The 14,335-nt window shown below is 39.9% G+C and overlaps 1 protein-coding gene across 7 annotated transcripts in view; it reads left to right on the top strand.

Annotated features, from left to right (window-relative positions):
* ttll5 (tubulin tyrosine ligase-like family, member 5) overlaps positions 1-14,335 on the top strand; it is a 57,933-nt gene that overhangs the window by 2,313 nt on the left and 41,285 nt on the right. For all 7 annotated transcript variants that reach the window (XM_061696989.1, XM_061696994.1, XM_061696988.1 and 4 more), the window contains exons 4-14: positions 990-1,072; positions 2,153-2,259; positions 2,933-3,063; positions 3,401-3,483; positions 5,905-5,974; positions 6,078-6,162; positions 6,997-7,098; positions 8,368-8,459; positions 8,538-8,645; positions 13,581-13,662; positions 13,899-13,960. In XM_061696989.1, the coding sequence (XP_061552973.1) occupies positions 990-1,072; positions 2,153-2,259; positions 2,933-3,063; positions 3,401-3,483; positions 5,905-5,974; positions 6,078-6,162; positions 6,997-7,098; positions 8,368-8,459; positions 8,538-8,645; positions 13,581-13,662; positions 13,899-13,960 (1,005 nt within the window). The remainder of the gene's footprint in view (positions 1-989; positions 1,073-2,152; positions 2,260-2,932; positions 3,064-3,400; positions 3,484-5,904; positions 5,975-6,077; positions 6,163-6,996; positions 7,099-8,367; positions 8,460-8,537; positions 8,646-13,580; positions 13,663-13,898; positions 13,961-14,335) is intronic.

The following is a 14,335-nucleotide window of genomic DNA, read 5'->3' as shown; positions in this document are numbered from 1 at the left end:
TATTGCAACGTGGAAAAAATACTGTACTTGCTCTGAACGCAAAATTTGTTTTTTGAGAGACTGTTGAGTGGAACCTCCAAAGTCTAACAAACAATTTTGTAATGGTGGTAATTTAAAACAATTTAAAATAATTAGTCCCACAATGTTTCTACAACAGTATAATCCATCCATCCATTTTCTGAGCCGCTTCTCCTTACTAGGGTCGCGGGTGTGCTGGAGCCTATCCCAGCTGTCATCGGGCAGGAGGCGGGGTACACCCTAAACTGGTTGCCAGCCAATCGCAGGACACATACAAACAAACAACCATTCGCACTCACAGTCACACCTACGGGCAATTTAGAGTCTCCAATTAATGCATGTTTTTGGGATGTGGGAGGAAACCGGAGTGCCTGGAGAAAACCCACGCAGGCACGGGGAGAACATGCAAACTCCACACAGGCGGGACCGGGGATTGAACCCAGGTCCTCAGAACTGTGAGGCTGACGCTCTAACCAGTCGTCCACCGTGCCGCACAACAGTATAATATACAATAAATTTGTTTCAGTCTTAACATTTCGGCACCATAAAATCTTTTTATGTGAAGTAACATTTTAGCATTCTGACTGTCATACAAGTATAACAAGTTAACCACTGTATCATAAAGCTAAAATAAAGTAAAACTTCTCACTTAAGCGGGAACTAGAAGGTGTTTGGATGGTGATACTGTCACCTAGTTGCATTTTAGTGAATAAAAGAATTTTTGCTGGAATAAAAAAATAAATAAATCGAAAAAGCAGTTTATGTTTGGTCTCTTGGTGTCGCGCTCACCTCTCACAGAACTAAAGTCTCCTGAGATTTGCATGTTTCGTGTGACATTATACACAATGACGTTAGACCTCAGTGTTTTGACTTTTGAGGCAAGCTTTTAGTTGAAATGAAAATTTTACAATATTTGTGGCACTTTGGTGATTCTGCTGTCTATGAAATGACGATCTGTTTCCTTTTGCCAGAGCGATACAACATGACCTTCAAGATTGTGCGCACAGAGAGTCGCCTTGTGCGGGGGATACTGACCAATCATGGTTTCCATGAGGTAATGTTCTCCACAAAATAAGGCAAATGTAAAATATTCGCTTCAAAATGACTGTTTATGCTATTTATGTGAACCTCCTCTGTGTAGGATAGAACAGGGCTGCGCCCCCACACCCAAATAGTAACAATGTCAAAGCCTGGGAACGCATGCATGGAAAGAACCAAAATGACCTCAAGAGCATTAATCTGGTTTCACAAGGCCATACAATCCCCATTATTGCTCCTTCCAAGCAGTTACAATTAATTCTCTTTTTTTATTTCATTTCAATGCTTCTTGACTCCCAGTAACCCATCATCAAAGTCAGACGAGTGTCTACCGCAGTGAATGGCCAGAGCCAGAATTTAATAAGGCTTTATTGCAAACATCTGTCTCCTCTAGACATCGAGCACTCATGTGAATACAGCCTCCATCGTAATGAATGGCTGAAATCAAGCAAAACAGATTAAGATGATGAGTATGTGAGTTAGCAATCATTTTGTCATAATTTCAGTGGATCGAAGTGTATTTCTCCAGTATAGCGAGAGGCTGTCTTTTACGTACTACTCAGTCACATGTATACATGATGACGTCGTCATTCATATGTTGCTACGTTCAGTTTTGCTGTTGTGAAAAAGGTCAGGTGTTAGAAGCTGGTGTGCTCAAGACTGCACTGTCTGAGACCAGAATTCACAGAGACTAAGATAAGACAAGAATTTTGGGAGTCAAGGCCAAGTCAAGACCGAGACCAAGATAAGTTGAGACCGAGACAAGACCAATACCATAGTCACATCAGTCGCAACACTGCGAAGGGGGGGTGGGGGGTGGTTAGTTAACACACACATTATTATTATATTAATGAAGGTGAAGGATAGCAAATCTGTGCTGGTCTCGACCGATAAAATCCTGAGTCCGGCCAGTTCGACACCGAGGCAAGACTAATACCTATGGGAGTCGAGTCCAAGACAAGGCCAAGACCTTTAAAATGTGGTCTCGAGACCAAGACCGGTCTTGTGTTACAACACTATTAGGTGCACACTAAATCAAACTGACTCAATCCCTAGCCTGCTAATTGAAAAATAATATACAGTATATATTTTTCAGGTTCACTCAAATAGCAACGATTTTAACCTCATGTGGACAGGATCACACCTGAAGCCTTACCTACTCCGAAGCCTTCAAGATTTCCAGAAGGTCAACCACTTTCCCAGGTGGGAGAAAACTCAGCGGTTTGAACTATCCTTTCGTGTCATAATCATTCTCACATACAGGTATTCAAATCAAATTAAAACCACTAACCCCTCGAACATCATCCATTCCATGACACTTGTTGACTTTCAAAGTGTTCCAATTTCAAAATAAATGTTCTTATAGGAAACGATGTCAAGTAATTTATTTATTCGACAGTCATACTGTCATCATCAACAAAGTTAGTTTGGTTTTGAAGTAACATTTTAACTGTCACACAAGTTTAAAAATTGACCACTGCATATTGTACTGAGTAACCCATCCTTCAGATGCTCACTGAGCTGAAATCTCAGGAAATTTCACTGATGGTGATGTTGGAACTCCAAGTTTTGTTTGATTTTTGAGTGATATTTTTCCTCAGATTTTGTTTGAACTCCCAACCTTGGCGGTTCCATTGTATACTGCACATAATTTGGTCAAAAAAAGTATATATATATTTTTTGCATGCAAATGTATGTAGACGTTACAATGTTTATCTTGTTCCAACCCTTTCCATTTCAATTGTTTTGTCCTTTGACTGTAATACCTGTTTTTCTGTCATATTTGTTACTGATGCCAATGGATAACAGAATAACTCCGGCAGAACGTTCTCACATTCCTGAAATAGCCACATTTATCTATCATGTCAAATTACAGATCTTATGAACTGACCCGCAAAGATCGGCTTTATAAAAACATCCAACGAATGCAGGAGGCCCATGGCTTCAAAAACTTCCACATAGTTCCACAGACCTTTGTGCTTCCGTCGGAATACCAGGAATTCTGCAGTAAGTACCTGCTTGTCCAAGTAGAGCTCGTTTCTCTCCATTCTTCGTAGACAATATACAGCCAAACAATTAGTTACACGTGCCTGTTATAATGAGATCCAATACATGGGTTGTGACATAAATTCTGCCTTTATTAAGACAGTAATGCTTATTTTCGATTGGCACTGTCATTGAGGTGTTATTTTCACCGTGTTTATTAAAGTTGTAATCAATATTATATACAGTACATTTTTGTTCTATATTGTGCAAAAAGCAAACACTCAATCAAATGAATTCAGCCCTCTATGCAATATGCTTCCAATCATGTGTTCTGTTCTACTTCCTGCTTGCATCACAGGCTGTTTTGCCAAGGACAAGGGCCCTTGGATAATTAAACCAGTAGCATCTTCACGAGGACGAGGCATCTACTTAGTCAGCAATGTGAGTGATTCTCTATTTGGATTGTTATTGCTGTGATGGCACTGAATTTAACACAGTCCTCCAAAATAGACACAATTCTGAATTTCAAGCTATTTCCAAGCAGTGACAGAGAAAATCTTGCCTGTCATTTTTGGCACCTTGAAAAGCATTCATTGTGGAAATTTGAGAATTGTGACAAGGCTGCAAAGGCTCTTAATATTTGTGTTTCACATCCCAATATGCAGCCTACAGTTACAATGAAATGAATAGATGTATTTTTATGTTGAATGTAATGTATAATGTGCAGTGTTTTTATATACACAAAGAAAGCTGGGATAGGCTCCAGCTCCCTGCAACCCTCAACTTGATAAGTGGTTTAGAAAATGGATGGATGGATTTTATATGTTAAAGTCATTATTCTTCACTGGTATGAGAATAGTGTAAAGTGAGGGTAGTAATAAGCATTCATCCTTCCATTTTCTGTACCGCTTATGTTGCAGTTAATTGTGAGAGAATCCTGTGTGAGTTGACCAGTACTTAACAGTTGGTTGAGCAGATGTTATGCTATCAACTTGTTTTTGAAACATGAATTAATTTCGTGGAGTAAATCACACTTCCAAAGCGTTTTGGTTTTTGGAGCAGCTCCACAAGCTTCTCACTCTGAAAACATTTGCACAATTCTTCTTCTTCTGTGGCATTTTTATGAAAAGAATGTCAGAGTGATATACAGATATACAGTATGTATACTTTTGGTGTGTGTTTTCTCTGTACTGGAGCCAGCTTTGAGGTTAAACACTCCCCACCAGACTCTTTTAATTCGACTTGGTCACCTGCAGCATCTTTCAACCTCATTAAAGACAAGTGAGACCTCTGTTGGCTATTGCCACTTCACATTCAGTCTCCTTTTGCTATCTGATTGCTCTACGACAGTGGTTCTTGAACGTTTTACACCATAATGAAAAAATATTATATAATTAAAAAACAGTAGCGTAGGTTTTATACCCTAAAAAGAATATTTCATTTTATTGTATGCCACTGTAACAACATGCACAGTTTGAACATTAAGACTGATCTTAAATACAGGAAAAAAAAAAAAAAAAAAAAAAAACCCTGTAGTTATATAATGATTCAATTGAAATGTATTCCATCCATCCATCAATCCATTTTCTGAGCCGCTTCTCCTCACTAGGGTCGCGGGCGTGCTGGAGCCTATCCCAGCTATCATCGGGCAGGAGGCGGGGTACACCCTGAACTGGTTGCCGGCCAATCGCAGGGCACATACAAACAAACAACCATTCGCACTCACAGTCACACCTACGGGCAATTTAGAGTCTCCAATGAATGTGTGTTTTTGGGATGTGGGAGAAAACCGGAGTGCCCGGAGAAACCCCACGCAGGCACGGGGAGAACATGCAAACTCCACACAGGCGGGGCCGGGGATTGAACCCCGGTCCTCAGAACTGTGAGGCTGACGCTCTAAGCAGTCGGCCACCGTGCCGCGAAATGTATTCCACATTTAAAAAAATAAAATAAAAATAAACCCCTTGGGTCTAAAAGATGTAACAGAATTGTACTTAACAAATGTACCGTACTGGATTTAAAAAAAAGTTAAATCTGTTGTAACATTATATAGAGTTTGACCATTTAATTCAGGGATACGATCTTGTACCACTAGAGCGAGCCCATGTACCATGTAGGGTATATAGAATTGTGCAGAAGTTTTAGGCCACCACGAGGGTTGTTATTTTAATTACTTTTTGCAGGAGTCATTGTGACAACAAGGAAATAGCCTGCTAACTATCAAATAGGGAGACACACAAATACAAATACATAACTGTCCGGACTTGACAGAGGTCTGTGCGCCGCTGAGTGACATTCTAGTTATCCAGTAGATTACTTATTATAGCATTACTAAAGCAACACATCTAATGGTGACCTAAAACCTTTGCACAGTAGTGTGTAATGTCAAGAATATTGTACAACATTATACATTTTTACCGTTTTGAGATGTGTGTTTGATTGAAAGATCAATCATGACACACACTTTTAACATTATTGTTGTTGTAATAACATGACAAAATATTTTATAAAGAAGCAACACTTCCACAGGCTGCACACGTCTATGGGTGTGACTTATTTGATGGTACTCTGGACCCCCAAAAAGTCCGTTGTAGAGTTCTTCAAATTCCGACTTCAGGGGGTTGGTTAAGTTGTCATTTCTTTCTTTAGAGTTGAAAATGTCAAGTTCTGAGTGCAAGTGGAACATGGGTTTACATAGAGGGTGCTGAGGGGACACACCAATAGTGGATGGTGGTACCTTGTGGAGATTACCTCCAGATTGTACCTTTTGATATTTTTCAAAGAATGATGAGAAAAATACTGTCTGTGTTTTGAAAAATATAGTATTATTCAGTTATTTGTCATGTGGCTTTCATCCTGCAGCCAAATCAGATATCAGTTGATGAGAACATTTTGGTGTCCCGCTATATTCATAACCCTCTACTGATAGATGGTGAGTTGTTTCTAATCTATTAAATTTGGCTGCAACTGGCACATTTTGATGGGTTTATAGAGAATCCTTTTGATTAGCCTTCATGTTACATTTTGTTCTACAGAGTTCAAGTTTGATGTGCGCTTGTATGTGTTGGTCACATCATATGATCCACTCCTCATCTATGTATATGAGGAGGGCCTCGCTAGGTGAGTGTGCATTGGATTTTACCCGTGTTATACTTTGTTGAAACTCTTCAAAATGAAAGGAAGCCAATTTTTAAGAAAATAAATGCCTACAATTGAATTTTTGTCAGAGTTTTACACATGTGCACACTGAATTCTGAACACATGTTAAGAATTTGCCATCCAATTGGTAAAGAGTAAAATGGATGGCTGGTTACCATTTATGAATCCCCACTGTTATTCCCTCATTGACCAGCAGAGAGCAGGCTAAACATGCCAGACCAAAACTAGTCGCAAGTGAGAACTGGGTTTTGGACTTTGTAACAAAGTTCTCTATTGTTCTGTAGTAGGTATAAAGATATAATCATGCAATGGACTACTGTATTTGGATCATGGGGTGAATGTGGATATTATGGGCAATAATGTTGTTATTTTTTCAACCAGAGGCAATTGTCAGGTGTAGTTACAGTAGGTAGATATTTACAGGTAAAAATATACAGGAGATAAAGTACAAGCTTGACAGATCAGCCAGTGTCATTGTTACTTATGTACAAGCAGGACAACAGAGGTCGGCTTCTGGCTCGATTAACAACTGTGAGCGATAAATGGGGCTTAAATTCCTGGTCCCACTTTTATCTCTTGACATTCCATTGGGTTGTGTTGGAATTTAGGTACATAGTATGTGCCAAGGAATTCTCATTGTTGCACATATGGCATCCGCACCTCTGAAACAGTTCCAGAAAACTAATCTCTACACAAAGTGGCAAGTGTAAGTTAATCATTTAGAGAAATGTGGTGATTATGTTTTGGGATGGTGGTTTTGTTTGTGTGGTATAAACAACTTCTTTCTGTACTCAGATTTGCCACCGTCAAGTATGACAGGACTGCAAAGAATATTAAGAACAACTTCATGCATCTCACCAACTACAGTGTGAACAAAAAGAGCAGCGATTATGTCAGGTAATTCTCATCTGAACTACACTATGTGGACAAACGTGTGAAGGCACCTCTTAAACATCCATCCATTTTCTGAGCCGCTTCTCCTCACTAGGGTTGCGGGCCTACTGGAGCCTATCCCAGCTATCATCGGGCAGGAGGCGGGGTACACCCTGAACTGGTTGCCAGCCAATCGCAGGGCACACATAAACAAACAACCATTCGCACTCACATTCACAGCCACGGGCAATTTAGAGTCGTCAATTAACCTACCATACATGTTTTTGGGATGTGGGAGGAAGCCGGAGTGCCTGGAGAAAACTCACGCAGGCACGGGGAGAACATGCAAACTCCACACAGGCGGGGCCGGGGATTGAACCCCGGTACTCAGAACTGTGAGGCAGACGCTCTAATGAGTCTCCCACCGTGCCGCCCTCCTAAACATTTCATTCATCAATCAGGGGTTAGGCTAGACCGCAGGTTTCAAACTCAAGGCCTGCGGGCCAGATCCAGCCAGCCACATCATTTTATGTGGGCCGCTAAAGCAAATCATGTGCGTCAACTTCATATTTGTGGTTAAATTCTCTACCAAAATTGCAAATTGTCTTCACGTTTAGTAACAATAGGATATTGTGATTTGTGACCAACCAGCCTTTTAAATTGAACAATATTTGAACAAACTATTTTCCTAGATTCATTCATTTTAAAACCAGTTATCCATAAATTTGATTTATACAGTATATGTAATATGGTGAGGTGATTATACCTTCAGATGGTTTCACAATCATAGCAGCTTTCTGAGGGAAATTGTAACTACAATATAGCGAGTTTGGCACTGCTGGTTCACACCCTTGAGTCTCCACTGCTGATTTTTCATCTTTCCAAGACATTTTGGACAGTCCTATGCTCTTTATTCTGTGGGTACAGTTTGCTAAAGGCCCCTTTCTGTCCCTAGAGCGCAAAGCAAACATGGGTGAATTTGGTGGAGAACAACATGACCCATCGAACACCTTATAGATGAACTAGAACAGAGATTGTAAGGCAGGCAAATTTTGGATGAATGGACAAAAACTCCCACAGACATGCTCCTAAATTTTGTAGAAAGCCTTCCAAGAGTGGCTGCTGTTATAGATACAAATACTCCATGTTTTCTTGTATTTCTATTTGCTGTGGGTGTAACGCTATGCGTCCCAATACCTTTGACCACTGTAGAATGTCATTCATCTTTTCGCCTGGTTGCAGATAATGGAAACCTTCATTCATTCATTGTAAGTGCATCTCTTCCACTTTCAGTTGCGATGACCCTGAGGTTGAGGACTATGGGAACAAGTGGAGTATGAGTGCAGTGTTGCGCTACTTGAGGCAGGAGGGGAAGGACACCACACGTGAGTCCGACCTTTTATCATCTTCATTCTGTGAGTATGTATGTCCTCTAATATGTCCATTTGTCTTTTTTCTCGCAGTGTTGATGAGACAGGTAGAGGATGTGATCATCAAAGCTGTGCTCAGTGCACAGATGCAGATCGCTGGCGCCTGCAAGATGTTCATTCCTTACCAGACCAACTGCTTTGGTATGCATATTCTTGTCTCAAAATGCAAGTCACAGAAAGTAGAACAAGTGCCACACAACATTTGACTTAACAGAGTATACCTTTGAAGAGAGGTGGCAAAAGTACTAACACTCTGTATTTTCTGTTAAAATACAGACACTTCTGTAAAAGTAAAAATTAATTTTTACTGTCAATTATATACAATACCCATTTTGATAACTTGGCACAATGAAAAAAAGTATTTCTTTAATTAACTCATTTAGTGCGCTTACTGAGAAGAAGAAGAAAAAAAATCACGTTCTTTACATGTTGCGTGTTTTCTGTGACTACAATGTTGTGTGATTAAGAACAACTAACTGATTATCAGAGATATTGATGGACGTCTTGACTGAAGCCTCCTTCCAGTCATATGTTTATAATTGTACCGCTCCTCCGCAGAGTAAGTTAGAAAAATGAGGGCCTAAGCAGAAGTGACTTCTGTAGACATAATAACCACCAGCCTGGTTTTTGGGCTGTCATGCCAACATGTCATCTTCACGCTGCTGTACATTAAGAAGCCAGGGGGTGAATGATGACAATGCGGGTATTAGTTTGGAAATGTGATTTACTGAGTTGCAGCCTGGGTCTCATGCATGATACCAGCTCTTCGGGGCCGTGACTGAAAGGAAAGTTTGCTTTTTTGCGCAGTCGTTCATTTTGCTTTTAAGAACTCTCCCTATTTCAGAGCCAATAAGTGCTTGGTCTGAACAAAGTCCTGACTGAGCTGCACGTCTCGTTCTTTGACTCTGTTTGAAAACAGCGAGAAATGGCAATGATAATACGCACCCTTAAAACAATAAAAAGTATAATCAGACATAATTCGTGCAAATGTTTGACTCGTTCAACGAGACAGTAATTGCTCTGCACAGCTGGGTATACATTTTTGAAATGTACAAAAAAGTACTGTATGGCCACACAGTATAAGTGCAGCACCAGTTATCCCTTACTTTAGAGTTTACTGTCATTTTATTTGATTTAGATAGCCCCAAGCAAGTCAATTACAGTATCTACAGTCTTGCATACAGGATTAAGTTTCAGAAAAATCAGACATAGACAGTTCAACAGGACCACCCTCCTTGTGTTCATGTTGTGTGTTGTACTGATAGAATATTCAAATCCTTATTGTCTCTGTATGGCGCACATACAATGAAATAGGGCAAAATGTTTAGGCCCCGGCGAGATTCAAGCTCACAACTCCTGCTTTACAAGACCAGTGCTCTAAACCCTGAGCTGTTTAGCCCATGAATGGTCACTGCTTGAGGTAGTCACTGAATGGAGGTGGTTCCATTGCGAGTCATCAATCACAGATTTTTTGCTTTTCGACAAAGTACAGAATGAGAGCCAGGGACACTGGTGTTCACCCAAAACGTTTCTGCCACAGACTGAAAAACACTGGCCGGCTCTTGTGTTTGAGAAATTCTATTCTAGAATGAATCTCTAAAAAAAAAAAAAAAAAAAAAAAAACCAACAACACCCCACACTGTCTGTACTTTCTCTCTTGGCAGCCTCTATTAGCATTCATCTTTGATCTGACAGCTGCAATATGCTTTTAAGCAGATAAAGCATCAGAGCATATGGCAACAAATGCATACATACAAATGTGGATTGAAGGTACTTATAAAAGCACTTATTGTTCATTTTTACACACTCCCTGGCTTGTCTGGAACGGTGCCATGCAAGACCATGAAGGACATTAATTTACTACAGCTTGCTCCCTGACATTTTACCATCTATTAATGGCTTCAATACAATGTTTAATATTTTCAAAAAGGATTTCTTCCTCTTGCTCAATTGGTACTCTGTATCTAAAAGGGAATTGTGTAACAAAATCTTTTAATAGCACTACAGCGTTTCATGTGGACTGAAATAAAAACAACAGGTTTTTCATTTGACATCGCTAAGAATTGCATGCGTGTGGGGCGTGTGTCAGTGGTGAGTGGAAAATGCCACCCATGACGCTCCTCACCACGGCTGTGTGATTAATGGACAGGCTTTTTGCTGAGGGATGCTGATTACGAGATGTTTTGACTAAGATCTGATTAGCCAAGCCAAAGGCCTATTTTGTTACACACAAAACATTCCACTTACTGGTCCTGTGTTCCACTGCGCGTCCCTCATTAAGTGCCGAGTGTGGTCAGATCCCCTGTCTCCTGGTTTTACATTGCTCAGACACTCCCACGTTTTCACTGCCTGTATTTACTGGTGTGATGACACTGCTGCTGATCAAAATCTCAGACCCAGCTATCATAATAGGGCTGACGGCTGTTAATTTGGACTTTTACAGTGCTTTCATGAGAGAGAGCAGCATTCATTTATCACACAGTGATGCAAGAGTATGTCAGTGATTCTGAGTGAGTGATTCTGATTGTGGCTGCCCAGCCACGGGGTGGGGGAGTTTTTTTGTTTTTAGGGGTGTTTTGTCTCTTTTAGTGAAGTTTCCAGCTGTGCCTATCCATTAATAATAAAAAAAAAGCTCTTCATCATCCCTTTTTCAGTCACATTTTCTCATTCCCTCCCTCTTTAACTGGCCTGTTGCGGATGTTCGCCGCCTCTCCTCTCCTTGTCCGCGGCGCTTGTCACAGGCCCGTTTAACAGAGCCGCAGAATCAACGTGTCTTGCTGTGAGTGGCTCAGCGGGCTCGTGGGGCAGGCAGGCGTGGCGTCTGCTCCTAATTGGGGGAAAAATGCATGGCACATGGAGTCAGCTTGTCGGGGGCTGTGAGGTGGTGTAACACCTCCCTATTTTCCCCTTGTTGTTGTGGTGCCACCAATGAGGCTCTCCAGACACTCAAACACAGTTAACCAATATTCTGCTCCACAAGACTAATACTTGGTGCCTTCAGGATAAATACCCACTCTTTTTAGTCTTGGTGTGTGTTATGCCTTAAAAAAAAAAAAAAAAAAAAAAAAAAAAAAAAAAAAAGGATAAGCCTCCAAAGTGAAAAAGAAAATCCTACTTGTGCTCAGTAGTGGGGGTCTTGTCCACCCACTGATGTTAAAAAAGGCAACATGTTTTGCAGATTTTGGCTTTGAGGTAAATGGCAAAAATGTTTCTGTTCCATCATGAATATAAAATTTGCAGTTAATTTCCACCCCATGGCTCTACCACGTTTTGAATGTCCAACCAGTTTTATGCAATGAATTATGATGGCAAGATTTTGGATGACACATAGTGAGCAATTCAAGTAGGAATAGACATTTGACTGAATCTCCTTGATGGGCAGTGGGGAAAATGAACAATCATTCTCTCCCTGAACTATTGCTTTGATTCCAGTGTTGCATTGAGCAGAATGTTGTAAATTGCATATATTTATATAGTGTCCTACAGTATTCTGACATTATCTAATCATTATCATATAAATAAAAATGATATGATGTCACTATAATATAGTTTTCTTTTTCAACTACAGTATACATTTCCTTATAATCCATAACTTCAATTTCTAATGGGATATGGGCAATCACAGTGAGGCGTGTGGCATCCATTTTGGCTCAAATTTAGGTTACCAAGCCTCAAAGGCTACTGTGCAGTCTGTAAAAGTGCATCATTTTTCTTATAGTTCTGGGCTGCTTCTATCAAAGGTGATGGCTTCATACCATTGACGCTGAACGTTTGTGAACATACATGATGGAAAATACACAAAACGATGACCTTGGAGAGTAGTTAGATCTATGGGGTACATTAGTGTAGTGTTTTTCAGGATCATGGCTGTACCCTTTTTTTGACAGTGTACTTGTTTATTGGATCAGTATTGTCATCTTAAATATGCCAAACAAGTATTGGGCCACAGTTAAAAACAGCAAAGTCTCTGGAATACTATTAATTGGATTGAATGGTTCTCCAAGGTTTGTGTTTTGATGTTTTGCAACAAACTGATCTGAATTAACACATTGTTCCCCCCTCAATAAATAAACAAATTAAATTAAATAAAAAAAAAAAATAAGAGCATCATTTTCTCCATTTCCACAAACGTTTTAGTAATCAAGTGATTCAGTGACCTTAAAGACGTTCTCCATTGATATATTGGCAAGGCCTTTAAAATGGTCAAGGAATTAATAAAAGAGACAAACATGTTCAGTAGACCTGCTTAGACCGTTATTATTAAGTGTAAGTCATCCCTTGCTGTCCCATGGCCACTTGTGTGTTTAACACTGGCACTGACCTGAGATGCTTGAACAAACTGTGCAAGTTGCAGCGGCTTTGAAACCTTCATCTCCCCAAGTCTATTCTCAACACAGTCTGTTCTTTTGAAGTTCCATTAAAGGCTTGTGTTTTTTCTTTCACTTATATTTCAGCCGGGCTTTGCCCTAACCCTATAAAATAGTATGGTTTCCCTGCACTATGCAGTTGGGTCCACTGTGACACTCAAAAAGGGGACACTGACACTGCAGTGTGTATCAGTGTGGGAAAAAAGATGGAAAACTGGCTCTCTCCAAATGGACAAGATACTAAATTTAATGATGAGGGTGACGCTCCTCTGAGCGGTGTTCTCTTGTTAATAAGTTCTGACAATATGTAGACGGACATACTGTTCCCATCCATGAGGACATTTTTTGCCTGTATCTACAAAACTATTCACAACCACAGTTTGTTTTTGATCCCCTGCCTTACATAAGCATTTAACGACTGATGAAATGTGCATGCACTTAGTTGATGTAGTAGAGCCAATCCCTCAGTAGCAGTGCTGGATGAGTGTTCTCTTTTGAGTGACTGTGTATATAACATGCATGTAATCCATAGCAGAGAGACATCGGCCATGTTGCCAAATGCCACAAAATTGGGCTCTGATAAACCTCTGGAAACGCTTGTGACTTTGATACTCCTCAGCTTTTATTTGCAGCAATCAGGCTTTACTTTTGCTGACTTTCCAAGTCTGCAGTGAAAAGCTTTTGATTCATTATGACTTTCTCTTTGTAGAACTTTATGGATTTGATGTGCTAATTGACTCCAACCTAAAACCCTGGTTGTTGGAGGTGAACCTTTCTCCATCTTTGGCCTGGTGAGTGACACTTTCCAAATTGTGAGTCTTGAACTTGTTTTAGTGGGATTTGTTTTACAATCACACACAAACATTTTGGAATTTTCAATAAAAATATATGGTTCTTGTATTTATGAGAACATGCCCTCATGCAGCAGAAATTTTAATTCTCCCAAATATGATTATGGAAAAGCTGTTTGTTTCTTTAATTTAGCATCTTAGCTTAATTTAATTGCATAACCTCTGCTTATTTGCAGTGACGCCCCCTTGGATTTGAAGATAAAGGCCAGCATGATTGCAGATATGCTCTCACTTGTGGGTTAGTGCTCTCTAAACCAGTTTTGAAATGTAATTTAATTTGAGCTGCCTTTATTATTGGAACCAATCCTTTTGCTTTTCATGGCACATATACAGTGATTATCATACATATATATATATATATATATATAGTTGTCTTGTATGACTCTTGCAACACTTGACACTTCAGTTCGAATATAATGTAGAGCTTAATGATATCTTATTACATTCTTGTGAGAGCTTGTTGATTGCAGAAATGATGCATCAATCTAATAAGTAAAAACATTGCAGTGGTGATTGTGATGGTTGTTGGTGATTGATCGCGTTCAATTTGCACAGCTTGTAATACATCTTTTGTTCAAGAGTATATTTGTTTTATCAGGGAAGTTGTCTATGC

The sequence above is a fragment of the Phycodurus eques genome, chromosome 14 (genome assembly GCF_024500275.1).
Source record: "Phycodurus eques isolate BA_2022a chromosome 14, UOR_Pequ_1.1, whole genome shotgun sequence".
Taxonomy (NCBI): Eukaryota; Metazoa; Chordata; class Actinopteri; order Syngnathiformes; family Syngnathidae; genus Phycodurus; species Phycodurus eques.
Note: the sequence above shows the minus strand (reverse complement) of the source record. Positions and strands in the feature narration are given on the sequence as shown.